Consider the following 18,468-nt stretch of genomic DNA (forward strand, 5'->3'; position numbering starts at 1 on the left):
AGACCCCAGTTTGATTCCTGGGTTGAGAAGATCCCCTGGAGAAGGGATAGGCTACCCACTCCAGTATTTTGGGGCTTCCCTTGTGGCTCAGCTGGTAAAGAATCCACCTGCAATGCAAGAGACCCCAGTTCGATTCCTGGGTTGAGAAGATCCCCCTGGAGAAGGGAAAGGCTACCCACTCCAGTATTCTGGCCTGGAGAATTCCATGGACTATATAGTCTATGGAGTCGCAAAGAGTCAGACATGAATGAGCAACTTTCACTTTCCTCTCATCCTTTTTTATTTTATTTTTTTAGCCAAACCATGTAGCTTGTGGGATCTTAGTTCTCTGACTAGGGAATGAACCCACAATCTCAGCCATGAAAGCATGGAGCCCCAACCACTGAACCACCAGGGAATTCCCATCCTCCTAATTCTTTAGGACCAGCTCTTCATACAAGTATTTGATGAAGGGCAATGGGAATGTTTCATAGTGACTAAATATAGCCTTGAACAACAACAACAACAAAAAACCTCTCTTTGGTTTCTTATTTGTTTTCATTCTATAGTTTTTCACAGCATTTATGCATTTGACTATTTTCACACTTATTTATTGAAGATCTACCTTTACACCAGGCATTATTCAGGGCATGATGAATTCAGTCAGAAAGAAACAAAGTCCTAGAGTTTCTTTCCATAGTGGGAGATGGATGATATAAGAAATTAACCTGAGCGCAAGTACTGAGGACAGCAAGAAAAAGGTAGCTGTCTCAGGGAGGTGGGGAGTAAAGGAGGGAAGTGAGTCTACACTGGGGTGTGAGGGCTCTGCTCAGAGAGGGTGTGAGCAGATCTGGGGAGGAGGAGGGACTCAGGCAGACCTGGAGAGGCTGCTGCACACAGAGGGATGGGCGAGTGCAGGGGACATGGGGGAGATGCCCAAGGCATTCAGGACAAGGAGGAAGGAGAGCAGAGTAAGAATGAGGGGAGTGAGGGCAGAGAGAGCAGGAGGAGCCTGGGGGCACTCCTAGTAACAGGGGAAGGGGGAGGAGGGAGGACTGACCTGATCTGAGTTTTTTTTTAAAGAATCACTTCTATGCTTTGTGGAAAACAGGCAGTAAGGGGGAATGGGTGAGGGTGACTACAAGTGAGGAAGCAACTGGAATAATCCAGGGGATAGATGATGGTGGTCAGGACCAGAGTGGGAGCAGCAGGAATGGAGCGACAGGGTCACACTCCAGACACACTTGGAAGGTGGAGTCTGTAAGACCTGCTAATGGGATGGGAGTGAGCTGTAAGAGAAGAGGAGGACTGTGGTGTCTGAGACATGAGGAAGGGGAAGGACAGGTCTCCATTTACTGAGTTGGGGAAGATGGTAGATGTCGGTTTAGGAGACTTCACTTGCGGACAAGGTGAGATGATATCATGGTGATATCACGGTGCAGCTGGACATGCAAGTGTGAAGGTCTGTGCTAGAGAGACAGGTGTGAGAGCTAGTGGCCAGGGTGGTGAAGACACAGGACTAGTTTCATCAGGGAATGAGTGTGTCTTAAATTTCCAATTTTGCTGAACATGATGTCAGCTTCTCACTTCCACAGAAGGAATAAGACCTGACTGGAGTCTTCACAGTGATACTTAAGACCAGTCATAGAGTCAAAGACAAGAACTATACAAGAAAAGGGAGCAAAAAAAAAGCATGCTGGGCAGGAAAAACTAAAGGGAAACAGTGTACTCAAGGAACACACGGCAGATCAGCTAAACCAAGTAGACGCTTGCCCGTGGAAGCAGAAAACACTCAAAGCTAAGAAGGATGTGAAGCTTTGATTTTAGAATATGGGAATCTATCATAACTTTTATCTGAATACTATTTAAGAAATAAATAGACAAATCTGTTAATTTTCCCGAGAGTACCTGGGGAAATAAAAAAAAGATGACAAGAACATCCCCAAAACCACAAAATAACAATCAAGTTTAAGTTACACAGTTATTATATTAGAAATTTTAGGCTGCCTGTAATTATCACTGGACAGATCGTGGCATAGACAAGCAGCACTCATTTCTTTGTCTCTACTTTAGCAAATTTGAGGAGGAAGCAAGTGGCACACTGGGGTCTCCATGATAAACAAATCTTTTGGTCTCCTAAGTCTCACTTTCCTGTTCTACAGAATATGCTGCAGAAACAAGAGTTACTAACCTCAAGGATGCTGGTAGAATCTAAAGTGTAGGAAAACCCTCCATAAATGGAAAAAGGACAGGAATTGATAGCTTGCTATTGGTGACTGATCACACTCCTAGTAAACAGAGAAACTGAGACTCAATCCCTGAGCCTGCTGACTCCTGGACCTTGGAGTTATCTCATCAGCCTGAATTTATATTCCCAATGTGATTACTTCATATCTCCCTATTTTATTACAGAAAAGTTTTCAGCTCAGTAAGCTTAAAGGTTTACTTCAATTAGATCTAGTTGAATACATCTACTTATTAACATATGTCATACAAAAAATTTTGCTTTTTTAAACTATATTTTTCCTCCAAGATTAGGCAGATGTGAGCACAGGGAGAACTGTAAGGAGAAATCTTTATAATATTTATATGTATTTAAGTATCGATGGATGAAGAGAAAAAGGCTGTGTTAGTAACGGTTGCTACCATTAACTGAAACCCTGACTTGTTTGCATTGCACAGGCGTGGCCTGTAGCCTTTAGGGTAATCCCACCCCTCCACCATGTAGTAAGAGAAGAAACTGAGACAAACATCTGGAGTTACTATCTGGGACTATTTTTCTCTAAAGGGCAAACCTTTTCTACTACACGTGAGGTCTCTGTGTCTTCAGGCAAAGATAACTCTAATGCCGCTGCTGCGGCTTAGTCACTTCTGTGTCTGACTCTGTGCGATCACATGGACTGTGACCTTCCAGGCTCCTCTGTCCATGGAATTCTTCAGGCAAGAGTCCTAGAGTAGGTTGCCATGCCCTCCTTCAGGGGATCTTCCCGACCCAGGGATCCTGCTTTGCAAGCAGATTACCACTGAGCCACCAAGGAAGCCCAAAATAACTCTAGACACCTCTACTAGCTGTGACCATCTTATGTTCATTCACTGACACATGGATTCCAAAAGGAGATAAGCAGAGGCTCTCATAACTCATTAAATGGTTCCCAAGTGCTGCAAAGACCTTGCTAACCCCTTGCTAACCCCTTGCTAATTGCTAATCAGTCACAGAGGACATTTCAGAGCAGCAACAAAACCTCTTGGAAAACCGCTGAACCAGTGTCCTCATTTTGCTGTGGAAACCTCAGGCAGGTAACAGGATGTGTTCAAAGTAAGAGCAGGAGTCACACAGCCGGGTCCAGGACTCCCCTCTCGCTACTCCTCTGCCCTAGGCCACCTTCCTGCCAAGGAGAGAAAGGGCACCAGGGGCCCCAACTCTCTGTCCTGACCATGCCAACAGGAGAGCAGGCCATCTTTGTAAACGTTTGTCTCATCACATACAGAAGAATCGCTGTGCAGCCCAGTCTGCAGGGCCCCTTCTCACAGAATCTGCTGCATGGATGGTCCAGGGTGAGGGAAGCCTCAGAACACTGTCCACGTTACTGGTCCAGTCACGCCATGTGGCTGCAACAGAGCATCGCCCCCCAGGGAGAACGATGGCCCCTGAGGAAAACGCTGAATGGCAGCCACTGTCCCACAGCTGCTCTTCTCCAGAGATGCTCAAATGTGGGACAGAAAGACAGGGCTGAGCTTCACCAGAAAGGCAAGGTCGTGAGAGAAACACTCACACCTGGCCTGGGTCTTTGAAGTCTGATGTGGGCATCAGGAGCTGGACATGATTAAGGTAAAGAGGAAATGCCTGAGATCTGTTTATTCCGCATCCCACCTTCCACCTTCATCCATCACCTGCTTTTTGAAAAGTTCTTTCTTTTAAACTTCCTCAAGCCAGCACGGCACCGAGGACAAGCATGGAGTCTAGAGTCGTGAAGAGGCAGATCAGAACTTGAGCTCCAGATGTTAAGGACAGCTGTTTCATCCCCCAAGCTTCAGCTTTACCAACAAAATTGAGGAATTTGACATCGAGGACACTCATAAAGAATAACTTACATACCTTCTTATGTGTGTATACACACACGTGTGAGAGAGAGAAAATGATCTGCATGTAGACTCTGAATGGGAGCTGCTGTTCTCACTGTTTACATTTGCTTCCCCCTTTTCTTACACAGTATTTACAGTGTAGTGTTAGTCGCTCAGTTGTGTCTGACTCTTTCAACCCCTAGGGACTATAGCATGCCAGGCTCCTCTGTCCATGGAATTCTCCAGGCAAAAATACTGGAGTGGGTTCTACTCCCTTCTCCAGGGATCATTTGGACCCAGGGATTGAACCCGGGTCTCCCACATTGCAGGCAGATCCTTTACCATCTAAGCCACCAGGGAAGTCCATAGAATTGCTCTTAAATTGTTTTTAAATTTTTGGTTGCGCCTTGTGGCATGTAGGATCTTAGCTTTTGACCAAAGATCGAACCTATGCCCCCTGCATTGGGAGCATGGAGTTTTAACCACTGGATCATCACATTAAAAACACCATTTAATAAAAATCCAGCTCATTCCTGCTACCTTGATACTGTAATCAGGAAGGGTTAATTTTGAACTCATACTGGATCTGCTTCTGTGACTTTAATCCTTATCTTACTGCTTTTGTTACTGCAGGCATGCGCAATGGCCTCCCTCAAGGAGATAGCCTGACGCTGCCCACCTGTGAAGGTTTATAAGGAAGTGAAACTAACATCTCCCAGCATGAGGCTTGCTGCTTGATAAGATATGCATAAAAATTAAATGATCTTTTTACTTTGTTTCCTCATTTCCAACCATCTCTGATTCACAGAAGAATGTGACATCCTGCCCCTGGTGAGATGGCTATTTTGAGGTGCTAACCTGCCATGTCAGCTATTTGTAAGGCCTCCTCAGAGAATCATTTTGCCTTTTTGCATTTCTTTTTCTTGGGATGGTCTTGACCACTGCCTCCTGTACAGTGTCATGAACCTTTGTCCATAGTTCTTCAGGCACTCTAACATCTAATCCCTTGAATCTATTTCTCACTTCCACTGTATAATCATAAGGGATTCAATTTAGGTCATACCTGAATGGTCTAGTGGTTTTCCCTACTTTCTTCAATTTCAGTCTGAATTTGGCAATAAGGAGCTCATGATCTGAGCCACAGTCAGCTCCCAGTCTAGTTTTTGCTGACTGTATAGAGCTTCTCCATCTTTGGCTGCAAAGAATAGAATCATTCTGATTTCGGTGTTGACCATCTGGTGATGTCCATGTGTAGAGTCTTCTTTGTGTTGTTGGAAGAGGGTGTTTGCTATGACCAGTGCGTTCTCTTGGCAAAACTCTGTTAGCCTTTGCCCTGCTTCATTCCGTATTCCAAGACCAAATTTGCTTGTTATTTCAGGTGTCTCTTGACTTCCTACTTTTGCATTCCAGTCCCCTATAATGAAAAGGATGTCTTTTTTGGATGTTAGTTCTAGAAAATCTTGTAGGTCTTCACAGAACCATTCAACTTCAGCTTCTTCAGCGTTACTGGTCAGGACATAGACTTGGATTACCATGATATTGAATGGTTTGCCTTGGAAATGAACAGAAATCATTCTGTCGTTTTTGAGATTGCATCCAAGTACTGCATTTTGGACTCTTTTGTTGGCTATGATGGCTACTCCATTTCTTCTAAGGGATTCCTGCCCACAATAGTAGATATAATGGTCATCTGAGTTAAATTCACCCGTTTCAGTCCATTTTAGTTCACTAATTCCTACAACATCAGTGTTCACCTTTATTATCTCCTGTTTGATCCCTTCCAATTTGTCTTGATTCATGGACCTAATATTCCAGGTTCCTTTGCAATATGGTTCTCTGCAGCACTGGACTTTACTTCCATCACCAGTCATATTCACAACTGGATGTTGTTTTTGCTTTGACTCTGTCTCTTCATTCTTTCTGGAGTTATTTCTCCACTGATCTCCAGTAGCATACTGGGCACCTACTGACCTGGGGAGTTCATCTTTCAGTGTCCTATCCTTTTGCCTTTTCATACTGTTCATGAGGTTCTCAAGATAAGAATACTGAAGTGGCTTGCCATTCCCATCTCCAGTGGACCATGTTTTGTCAAAGAGTCAGACACAACTGAGCAACTGAACTGATACTGATACTGAACCTTCCATCTTCTCTGTCAGGGGCTTCCTGAATAAAGCCCCTTCCTTGTCTCAACACCTCATCTCAGACTTATTGGCCTACAGTGCAGTGAGCAGAGTGAGCTTGGACTCAGTTCAGTTCAGTCACTCGGTCGTGTCCAACTCTTTGAGATCCTATGGACTACAGCACGCCAGACTTCGCTGTCCATCACCAAGTCCCAGAACTTGCTCAAACTCATGTCCATCAAGTCATTGATGCCATCCAACCATCTCATCTTCAATTGTTTCCTTCTCCTCTTGCCTTCAATCTTTCCCAGTATCAGGGTCTTTTCCAATGAGTCAGCTCTGTGCATCAGAGGGCCACAGTATTGGACCTTCAGCTTCAGCATCAGTCCTTCAATGAATATTCAGGACTGCTTTCCTTTAGGACTGGTTGTATCTCCTTGCAGTTCAAGAAACTCTCAAGAGTCTTCTCCAACACCACAGTTCAAAAGCATCAATTCCTTGGCACTCAGCTTTCTTCATGGTCCAACTCTCATATCCATGCATAACTACTGGTAAAACCATAGCCTTTACTAGATGAACCTTTGTCAGCCAAGTAATGTCTCTGCTTTTTAATACACTGTCTAGGTTGGTCATAGCTTTTCTTCCAAGGAGCAAGCATTTTTAATTTCATGGCTTCATCACCATCTTCAGTGATTTCTAAGCCCAAGAAAATAAAATCTGTCACTGTTTCCATTTTTTCCCCATCTATTTGCCATTAAGTGTTGGGATTGGATGCCGTGACCTTAGTTTTTTGAATGTTGAGTTTTAAGCCAGCCTTTCACTCTCCTCTTTCACCTTCATCAGGAGGCTCTTCAGTTCCTCTTCACTTTCTGCTATAAGGGTGGTATCATCCACATATCTCAGGTTATTGATATTTCTCCCAGGAGTCTTGATTCCAGCTTGTGCTTCATGATATTGTTACTGAGTATGAAGAGTATGAAAAGCTATTGTTACACAGTATGAAAAGAGTGGACTCAGTAACAATATCACTTCCACAAAAGAAGACCTCTCATTAACAACAACCCAGGAAGTGGCAACCCACTCCAGTATTCTTGCCTGGAGAATCTTGTGGACAGAGGAGCCTGGTGGACTGCTGTCCATGGGGCCACACAGAGTTGGACACAACTGAAGCGATTTAGCATGCATGCATGCATTGGAGAAGGAAATGGCAACCCATTCCAGTATTCTCGCCTGGAGAATCCCAGGGATGGAGGAGCCTGGTTGGCTGCCTTCTATGGGGTCGCACAGAGTTGGACATGACTAGAGTGACTTAGCAGCAGCAGCAGCAGGGGAAAGAAACAAGAGCATTAAACAAGCAATTCTGTTTTGTTCACATCAGCACAAAATGCTATTCATCTGATACAATCTATGATTCTATGATATTAAGTCCTTGTTCAAGCAAAATTACTATTGTTTCACAAAGCAAGTTTGGAGCCTTCAACACCACACCTTCGAAAGACCGCCCCAATCTTTTCCTCACAGTACAAAAGAACACACTGCACTGAATAGGCCTGGGGAGGAGAAGCCCTTTAATGCTATTATTTAGGTTTTCATAACCCAAGAGAGTAACACAGTATTCATCAGTATTTACATTTTTGCTTTTTTGCCAGATTATACTGTTTATCAGGTAATTTCATTTTTACCATTCATTCACTGATTTCATCTAAATTTCAGAGTTTCACCTTGCCATTTTCTGTGGACCGCAGTCTCTTCTGAAAACAATCTCTCCCCCAGTGAAACAATGCAGTATTAAGAAGAAATGTTAAAGCATTCTATTTTCTTTAAATAAAAATACCAGTCATAACCAAGTGCAGAGAAAAACCTAGAGACTGAAAGGGACCGAGGAGGCACCAACCAAGTGCAGGGGGCAGACCTCATGTGGAGTCTGATTCAAACCAATGGTAAAGGAGGCTCCTCAGTGAGATGATTAGCAACATTAAACTAGAAGGTTGATAATATTGAGGAATTTGGGTTATTTTTCAGATGAAATAATATGTTTTTCAAATTGCTCTCCTACCTCTTAGAGAAAAACTAGTAAAATATTTGTGTGTTAGTTGCTCAGTGGTGTCTGACTCTTTGCAACCCAATGGACTGTAGCTCACCAGGCAAAAATACTGGAGTGGATAATTATTCCCTTCTCCAGGGGATCTTTCAAGCCCAGGAATCGAACCCACATCTCCTGAACTGCAGGCAGGGTCTTTACCGTCTGAGCCACCAGGGAAGCTTTGAAAGTGAAAGTGAAAGCCACTCTGTTGTGTTCAATTCCTTGCGACCCCATGGACTACAGAGTCCATGGAATTCTCCAGGCTAGAATACACTAGGCGGTAGCCGTTTCCATCTCCAGCAGATCTTCCCAATCCAGGGATCAAACCCAGGTCTCCCACATTGCAGGCAGACTCTTTACTAGCTGAGCTGAAACCTTTAGAGATGAACTAATCTGAGGTCTAGGATCTGCTCCAGAATAACCCAGGAGGGTGGGGGCGGTGGCGGTGGGGCTGGCAGAGGGCAGGGATGGAGATGCAGCAAGACTGGCCACGAGCTGCTCCTGCTTGAAGCTGGGGAGTGGGTACATGAGGGTTCATTATGCTGTACACTCTAATTTTAGAAATGTTTGTAATTGTCCACTAAGAAAATAAGTTAAAAGTGAATGAAACTTCCCAAAGTGAAACAACTCGCTCCTCAACAAGGCATTCTGTAAGTGTCACGACATCAAGATTGAAGGAGTAGCATATACGCCTGCACACTTACTCAGAAGACCGGTGTAAATACTAAACAACACTGAACGATCTTTCAAACTTAAAAAAAAAAAATGAACTTTGAACAAACTTTACTGATAGTTTAAACCAAGTCTGCCATTTGAAATTCTAGTACATGCTACTCAAAAGTCCTTACTCACCTCTCCCAAAGCACAAGCCTTTATTACTTCTTCATATCGGTATTTTTCATATTTCTTCCCAAATAAAATGTTACTCCTCACAGTTCCTGAGAACACCCAGGGCTGCTGAGGAACATATGCGATCCTCCCGTGCACGCTGACCTGCCCCTGGCTCGGGGGCAGCTCCCCCAGCAGAGCACGTAACAGTGACGACTGAAACAGACAGAAACACACATGCGTGAACAGAGAGCACTCAGAATGAAACATATCCCATAGCACAGCTGACCCCAGGCTGGTGCCTGATACACAATAGACCTCTTGCATTTAGAACAGGATAAAGTACAGCCCTGGAAGTTTGGACAAAAACATGAAAATAACACTATCGGTCAATGCAAATGAATGGTTGATAAAGAACATTAATAAAATACTATAACAATCTCCTCTGCCCAAGAGAAGCCCCCAAATGAAGCACTACACTCAGCAAAAACTAAGAATGTCTAACATCCTTCACTAGCAGAGCAGCCCAGCAGGATGTGTATTTCATGTAACTGATGTTTAGCGCAGTTGTTCCTGCATCCAGGTATCCTTCACTTGACAAACACTTATCCTTAAAAAGCTATGTGTGAAGAATATATCCAAAGATGATTACTTAAAAGAATTCTGAAATGCGTTGTGTCTAAAAAGCAAAAGGCCATCATAGAGGAAATCATCACCCTCTCGTGTACACATCCACATTTAGGTTTCTGTATTTTGTTTCACAACACAGGACACTAAGTGCAAGTGCACATCTTTCAAATCTCTTGTGACACACAGAAGTGACATGTCTGTGTCTACACCATCAGAGCGCTCACTACACTGGGCTGAGATCAACTGCCTGTGTGTCTGTCTCGCCCTGAAACCTGGTTGCCTCTGGACGGTAGAGACATCGGGGTCTGGCTCACATCTGTGTCTTTAGCTCCAGCACGTGGCTGAACATTCACGACACGTACACTGAAAGGATCACATCAAGTCCCATGAGGAAATGCTCAGAGCTTCCCGGAAGAGCCTTCACCACCTCCAGACTTCCTGGAGGGGCCACTGTGATGAAAATAAGTCCCCGCTGTCTCCATCCAACCCGAACAGCTGTCACATCAATAATTTCATTCACTGAGACGTCCAAATTCCTGACAGTGGTTCCCAACTGTGCAATGTGAAGCACCAAGAAGGAAAACACAGTGTGCGCTTATCTAGATTTATTTGGCCATGAAACCTTCTTGCAAAACTAATATTCCATGGAACAGTTTGAGAAACGCTGTTCTAGGTACACCCAATTCAAACTGTGTCACACACAGCTCTGGGCTTGACTGAAAATTTAATAAGGGCAGTGGTGTTGCATCAAGCTGACAAAAGGCATCACAACTTACCTTTCCTGCACCCACAGGTCCAACCACAGCTAAGAGTTCACCAGGTTTGGCAATAAGGAAAAGGTCTTGTAGGGTTGGGGTTCCTGATTTCTGCAAATTAAAGTTTATAAAAATGTGACCATTTCAATAAAGTAACATACATTACTTCAGAAGGTAGAGAAAATTATGTAATAGTCATTGATATGCTAATGTAATCCACATTTTTCCCCTTCTTATTTTAAGATAGTAAGTCCTGGAGGCCTTTTCATCCAATCATACATATTTCTTTGGGGGTTAACAAGGCTCATTCTTTTACCAGATTTCCATAAGGACATAGCTCTAGACACCCACAGAATTTTAGTCGTAGAAACGACAAGGGACCTGCCTGAAATGCAAACTGAATAATGCACATAAGTTTATTAATATAATGCACTTAATAGAATATCCAGCTTGGGAGGTTTTTAATCATTTATAGGTTTACATCCTGACTTTTGGTTTTAACTGTCTCATTAATCTTCACAGTTCAATTCAGTTCAGTCACTCAGTCGTGTCCAACTCTTGGCGACCCCATGGACTGTAGCATGCCAGGCTTTCCTGTCCATCACCAACTCCCAGAGCACACTCAAACTCATGTCCGTGGAGTTGGTGATGCCATCCAGCCAGCTCATCCTTTGTCATCCCCTTCTCCTTCTGCCTTCAATTTTTCCCAGCATCAGGGTCTTCTTTTCAAATGAGTCAGTTCTTCACATCAGATGGCCAAAATGTTGGAGCTTCAGCTTCAGTATCAGTCCTTCCAATGAATGTTCAGGACTGATTTCCTTTAAGGTTGACAGGTTTGATCTCTTCGTTGTCCAAGGGACTCTCAAGAGTCTTCTCCAGCACCCCAGTTCAAAAGCATCATCAATCCCCACAAGGTGGCAGCGTAAGTTCCTGGAATGCCTGGCCCTTTAATTAAATAATTTGAAATCTCCACTAATCTCTCCACTTTCATTTGATAAAGAATGAACCTCAGTAGTGCTCAGCAAGCGAAGGGGTACTTTATATAATAGTCACTCTTGGCAAATTACGTGTTATTAATAATGGTCCAAGCTCTAATTTTTAACAACAGCTCTAATTTAATACTACCACCTCCAACAACAACAATAAATGGGGAATAAGTTAATTATGACATGATGAATCAAAGCGATAAAGCCTCAATTTTATATGTATTTATATACATTACCTTTCTTGGCTGAATGGAGGATAAAAAAGTACTTCTACTGAAGAAAAACAGGCAGCTTATTTACTGTCTGAGCCACCAGGGAAGCCCAAAGGAACAAAATAACAATAAAAACCATGGAGATAGATGCGCTAGTACCCCCACCCAATGCAACGGAGGACAAAGTATTCATTGTGCCAATAACAAGTCACATTCCTGAGAGACTTACAGGCTCATGTATGTCTTTACATATCATAAGTGTTAAGAAAATTGTCAGTAGCTGCCAATGCTTAAAAAAAAAAAAAATGAATGGTGACACTTGACTCTAAAGTGCCCCAAAGACTAAAAACATGACTCTGAATTTAAAAGTCTGAATCTTCCTCAAAATGAAAAATTTCTCCGGAAAGAAATGAACTAATTATAAAGCATTCACATGCTAAAAAGTGACAGTTATTTTGCGTGGTCAAAAACACCAGCCCCAGATTTAAAAAGAAACTGTAAATCTACCAATAAGAAGCTAGATGTTAAAACATAAGAAATATTTTTTAACCTTCTCCACTTCTTTATTCTTTTCTGAAACTTAGGGTTCCTATTTTATTACTCATCACTCAGTTATGACTAAAAAACAATGAGTCACATGCCAACATCAGCTCCCTGTCACCACCCCTCACAGTTTCCCAGGGTCAGACACTGAGTTCCCTCCCTGCTCAGGCTTCAGGATCGGGCACTACTCGGCCGAGACCAGTAGAGGGCAGCACTCAGCAGCGCACACGTGCTGGGTCCAGTCAACCCCTGGTAATCCAGACTCGGGATGCTTACTCAACAAGGATCATCAGCTGAGCCCCCACTCTGTACCAGACATAGTTGAAAACCCCATGAATAAATGGAGGCTACAACAGGACCATTTATTTTACATCTTCAAGATTAAAACCAAGTTCCATCATTTCATGAATGAGACCTGGGTCCCTGAAACCTGCCCCTACCTGCCCACCTGCCCACCTGGCTCTCTAATGGAGCAGGTTACAGAGAGTTCGTGTCTATCTCCTGCCTTCCAACCCGGCAGGGGCTTCATTCAGATTCAGCTTCTCTTTAAAACCCCAATGTCTCTGTTCCCCGTCCAAGGGATCTCTCACCCATGATCTAACCTGACAGCCATAATTACTAATGACCTTCCATAGGCAAGGCCAGGACAACATAACAGGCTGTTCTGTTTTACAATGCAAGCTGCACAAAAATCTGAGAACATGTTATTAAGTTTTTGAAATAAAAACAAAATAGCTCATTTTAAAATGCTGCATAATTTGGTACAAAAGAAATTTGGTAATGGGTCATTTAAAAATATGTTAGCATTCACATGGAGTGGTATTTATAACAGAATTTTAGTGCTTTCCATAAATGCTTCAAGAGTACTGTGATGAGAAATATGAAACAGGAGGTAAATCTACCGGAATAAGGCATAAGACACTCTCAGGATAGGTCAGGCACCTTCTGTGCGTTGCCATGTGCAACTGGCACAGGGCTGTGGTTTTATATATTCGGGAACATACTATCCTACTGTGCTATTGATGGAGATGGCAGGCACTTAATCAGAAGCTGGTGAACAGAACACCATGCAGGCGGCAAAACAGTCACAGGCATGAAAGACAGGAGGGGTCCACAGAGTCTGGACACTTGCCCTATGGTCCCCACTCTGACAGCAGCCAGGCTTCTGAGCTCTGCTCTGGAGAGTGGACCCTCTGGTAGAGACATCTCCTTCCTGGGTCCTCCCGGCTCTTGGGCGGGAACAGTTTCCTGCCTTTGCTAATTTCTGGGTTGTCTCACCCACCACCATTTTGCTGTTTCTGCTTTTGCCCACTCTTATCATCTATGCAACTAATTCCCTGCATGGAACTCCCTCTCCCATGGTGGGGTTCTTTTCTCTTGACTAATCCACACTGATACAGGAGGATGTGCACAGAGGACCAGCGAACCACGGAGGCAGGAACATTTCAGCCATTGATAAAGGAGGCAGCATTGCATGTGCAATTTTGAAAGTGGACCCTTGTTTTTTTCTGCTTGCCAGAAAGTCATAGATAAACCAGGGGCTGGAAAATCACCAGTTTTCCCTGTCAGTTTCCACACACTGCAGCCCTTCAACTAGGAATCACTGGTGCTCACTACACCCACCTGCTGCTTCCTTCCTGCCCCTGGCTGCTACCAAAATAGCCAGAACCATCCAGAAGCTTAGGATGGGGGAGCCCCCACTCTACCCCATAGCAAAGATCCAGATCATGGCCTCACTGCATGTACAATAAAGTGATCTGATAATCAAGGCAAAAAATGTACACTGATTCCCCAAAGCCTCTTTAACAACTGTATATTCATTAGTTAAACCATTCCACACTGCAGCATTTTGTCCATCCAATCCTGTAAATTCTGACATTATAAACACATGTACTTTAAATTCAAAATGTGCTACTACTTTGAAAGCTCTCTTGAAAATGAAATAAAGAGCAACATGTCAAACTTCTTAGGCTGATTTTTACACTTAATCTCCATTAGCTGCAAACCTTATTTCTGATTTTGAGACGTTTTATAACATACTCTTAATATATGAACAAATCACCTTTTACACCATGTGGAAAACCTCATCATTCTCCCATAAACCTATGTTCAGTTGTCAATTAGTAGTCATGATCTTGGGGTGGAGGACTTGTTACCTTATCCCAAGAAGCAGTGAAATCGTTCATGTGCACTATCGTTTCACCATCTGATGCCAACTGAGGGTTGAGCTGAGGTATCTCATCAAGTAATAGGAAGTTCTACAGAAAAAGGAGAAACACAGAGGGCTAAACTGCAAGAACAAGGTACAAACAAAAATAGTTGCTTTTCTGGAATTTATAATAAAAGATTTTATACAGCCTACATATCATTTTGTCAGCTGCATGCAAACTAGTTTTGTTTTATATCAGAACATACTAAATAATATATATTATATAGAATAATATATATTATATGGTATACAAAATCATATAATATAGTATATATAGTATGCATAGTATTTTATATACATATGTATGTGTATATGTAAACATATTTATATATAAAGCATATATAAGAATATTTCATATACAAACACTGTTATTTAATTGCTCAGTCAAGTATGACTCTTTTGAGACCTGCATGGGATTTTCTGGGCAAGAATACTAGAATTGGTTGCCATTTCCTTCTCCGGGGAATCTTCCCAACCCAGGGATCAAACCTGCATCTCTTGCATCTCCTGCATTGGCAGGAGGATTCTTTACTACTGTGCAACCTGGGAAGCCATATAAACACAAGGTTATTTGTCACTAGTACCACCTGGGAAGCCCTATATATAAACATACAGATATATATATATACATATAAAACAAACAGTTCCTGGCCATGAACAAATAGTGACTTTCTCAACAAGTATACTGGTTCCTCCTTAAAGAGAAATTACGACTCAAAACTTCAACACATTTACAACCTGGATATTTTTATTGTTTACCTTTTGAGTTACTAACAACAAACAGGAGAATTGGTAGGAAACAATTCCACAATTACTTACTGAATCCCATGAGGTGCCAAGCACCACGTGACACTGCTAGGAACACAGCAAGGAAGGCCATGCCCAGGCCTTCACGCATCAAGGGGCACAGGACAGGCTGGGACAACAAGACCAATGGCAGAGATGCCAAACGAAAACCCTGGCGATGCCTGTTTTGCATCATGACCTTTCCTTGGGCACTTAAACACACTCTGCCTTTCTCCTAATGTTTTAAGTCAGTATCACTGTTTTCCATTACTTATCACTTAAGTCGTTATTCTAAAAATGAAGTGCTCTTAAATTTCTCTTAAAAATATTTTACAAGCATCTTTCCACAATCACTGTCTCTCTTCTTGGATACTGCCCTCTCTCCTACAACAGGAATGACTGTAGCTCCCACTTCTTGCCGTGTTCACATTGCTTAGCAGTTATTCAGTGGAATGTAGCTGATTAAAACCAACTCCTGAGAACCACTACAAAGCTAGCATAATCTTATGCAGGAAAACTCCCTCCTGTCCTGCAAATGCTGGACATAATCCAACAAGAAAAGCTACTATGGCAGAGAAATTGAGTAAACAACTGAGACAACCCCAGTGCCATCACCTCCTCCAAGAACCATGAAAATGTGGCAGAGACTGCAGGCTGTCCTCAAAGTCTGCTCTCATTCTTCCCAAACCTCAGATTTTAGCTGCAAGTGGCAGCCTGGAAGAAGGCCCTCGCTCTCCAGGCTCCCAAGCAGATAGGAGCAGCCACGTGACTGAATCCTTGTCAGTGGAGAGTGACAATGTCCAGAACCTTCCTCTGCCCGATGGCCTGGGCTATGGAGGCTGCTAGCTTGGTCAAGGCCATACACAATGGAGTAACAGGAAAGAGTCTGGGACCTCCCTAGTGATGCAGTTGATAGGAATCTGCCTGCCAATGCAGGGGACATGAATTTGATCCCTGGTCTAGGAGATTCTACATGCCTCAGAGCAACTAAGCCCATGTGCCACAACTCCTGAGTCTGAGCTCAGAGCCCTAGTGCCACAGCTACCGAAGCCTGGGCACCTGGAGCCCGTGCTCCACAAGAGAAGTCACCGCAGTAAGAAGCTTGCTTGCCACAGCTAGAGAAAATCTGTGCAGCAAGGAAGACCCAGCACAGATAAAATTAAATTTTTGTTAGAAAACAGAAAGTCTGAGTCCCTAACACCATGGAGGATGATTCCCACAAAAAAGTCTGCTGAAATCCTAAACTATTACCTCAAAATATGACTTAAAAAAAGGGTTGCTGCAGATGTAATCAATTAAGGTGAGATCACACTGGAGTAGGGTAGGCCCCAAATCCAATATTAGTGTCCTTATAAGAAGAGAAAACCAGGGACACACACTCTGGCAGGAAATGCCCGTGTGATGATGGAGACAGAAGCTGGAGTGATGGCAGTTACAAGCCAAGGAAGATCAAGGTTTTCCTGCAACAACCTAAGCTAACAGAGGCGAGGAAGTCTTCCCTCTTGCAGGATTCAGAGGGATGGTGACCCTGCTGACTCCTTGACTTCAGACTTCTAGGCTCCAGGACTGAGACACAATCAATTTCTAGGGTTTTAAGCACCTGTTTGTGGTACTTGGTAACAGCAGCCCCAGGAAACCCAAACAGAGCCTTATAAGGACACTTGCATGAGAGAAAAATAAATTATCTGTGTAAGCAGCTTTAACATGGGTAATTCTAGGACTCATGGGCAAACTGAGTCCAAACCAACATAGGGGGAAACTGAAATAAGTATCTGAGGATGTGGGAGAAAGAAAACAACACATAATCAGTAACCTATTACCCTAAAAATCATAAACACACTTCAAGTCCTTGACACCCAGAATATCATGCCTCCAAATCATAAATGTGATTGTGATCTTCTACTGCAAAAGAACAACTGGTAAAAACTGAACATGAAAACCTGCTTCTGTGCAGGAAAAGAAAGACATCGTGATCCCTGCATCTCTCTCAAAGGCCAGCTGGTGGGAGACGCCATCCACTTGTTCCCTCTTCCTCTCATCCAGGCTCACTGAGAGCCTAACGCTGGGCATGGCTCCTCCTCCCCGCCCCAAGCCCGAGTCCAGCAGGAGACAGGGTGGACGGACGGCAGTCTGAGGACTCCTCTGCAGACTCTCAACCACCACAGCCCGAGTTCTATCTCCACACCACCTCTTCCGTAGTCAGCCAGGTACCAGCTCTCACCTGTTCTGACACAGGCATCCCTCTCCCAATGGTTTTCTCTCAAAACAATATAATTTCAGAATTCCACCCACTATTAACCACTGAAAATGTTAATACTTTTCTTTGGCTGGTTGCTTCACCAGCCCTCCCCAACACCACCAAACCGATCCCAACACCGCTTCTTCCTGATCTCTTTACAGCACCTCTGAGCGTCCACCATGCTTAACACACCCAGAGACCCTTCAGTACCTAAGTCCACACTCCCCAGGTGGCCTCTGCCTGGATGCCCTGAGTACTAACCCCACCCATCCTTCTGAGTCCATCTCAAAGGCTAACCCTCCATGGAACCATTCAGGACAATCTAGTGCCCTCCCAACCTCTGAATCCTCAGAAAGATAGTAAGTCACATAGATGAGAGACACTTCATCATTCGTGCACTACAGTCACAACTCCAACTGAGACCAAGCTTTGCACAGAGTCAACCCATCATGGGTAAGGCAAGGAACAGACTGTAGGGCTGGTTCAAATCAGTACAAACACTGACTGCATGACTGCTATAGCCTTACACAGTCTGAGCTAACACGGCAACAAGCCAAAGGTTACACATGTATGTTATACATTTTGTCTAGACAGAAATTCCAAGTTTAGCTTAAATGCGTTACCAAGACAAAAAAAAAAAAAAAAACAATGTTAAGTATGTGCACAGTAGAACAGAAATTTTCCACTTTCAATAAAAGAAGAATAAAGTAAAGAACAAGCACTAAGTAAGGAATTGAATCTATTGAGTGCCTGTTCACAAATATTAGGTCTGAGTAGGGAAAGAGTCACAGGCTTCCAGGGGTTAAATGACACTCCATTCAGCACATGACCAACTCATGAAGGTGCAGAAGTGCTGGCTGGATTCTCCTCCAGGACTCAGGCTAATGAAAAAGCTGAAATTAAATTTCTCTTAGACCCAGAACAGGTTCTGCAGGAAAGTATCAACATCAGAACTGTAGCCAAAAAGAGTTCCCAGTGGCTGGAAATGGAAAACCTGCTTTATGAACAATATAACCTCAGAGGTACATTTTATGGC

At 43.4% G+C, this 18,468-nt stretch overlaps 1 protein-coding gene across 1 annotated transcript in view; it reads right to left on the reverse strand.

The window, feature by feature from the left end:
• The window catches only part of LOC138446799 (ATP-binding cassette sub-family C member 4-like), a 175,207-nt gene that overhangs the window by 115,132 nt on the left and 41,607 nt on the right, over positions 1–18,468 (reverse strand). The window contains 3 exon segments of the mRNA XM_069602131.1: positions 9,097–9,288; positions 10,479–10,568; positions 14,355–14,456. Of these exon segments, the coding sequence (XP_069458232.1) occupies positions 9,097–9,288; positions 10,479–10,568; positions 14,355–14,456 (384 nt within the window).

The sequence above is a fragment of the Ovis canadensis genome, chromosome 10 (genome assembly GCF_042477335.2).
Source record: "Ovis canadensis isolate MfBH-ARS-UI-01 breed Bighorn chromosome 10, ARS-UI_OviCan_v2, whole genome shotgun sequence".
Lineage (NCBI taxonomy): Eukaryota > Metazoa > Chordata > Mammalia > Artiodactyla > Bovidae > Ovis > Ovis canadensis.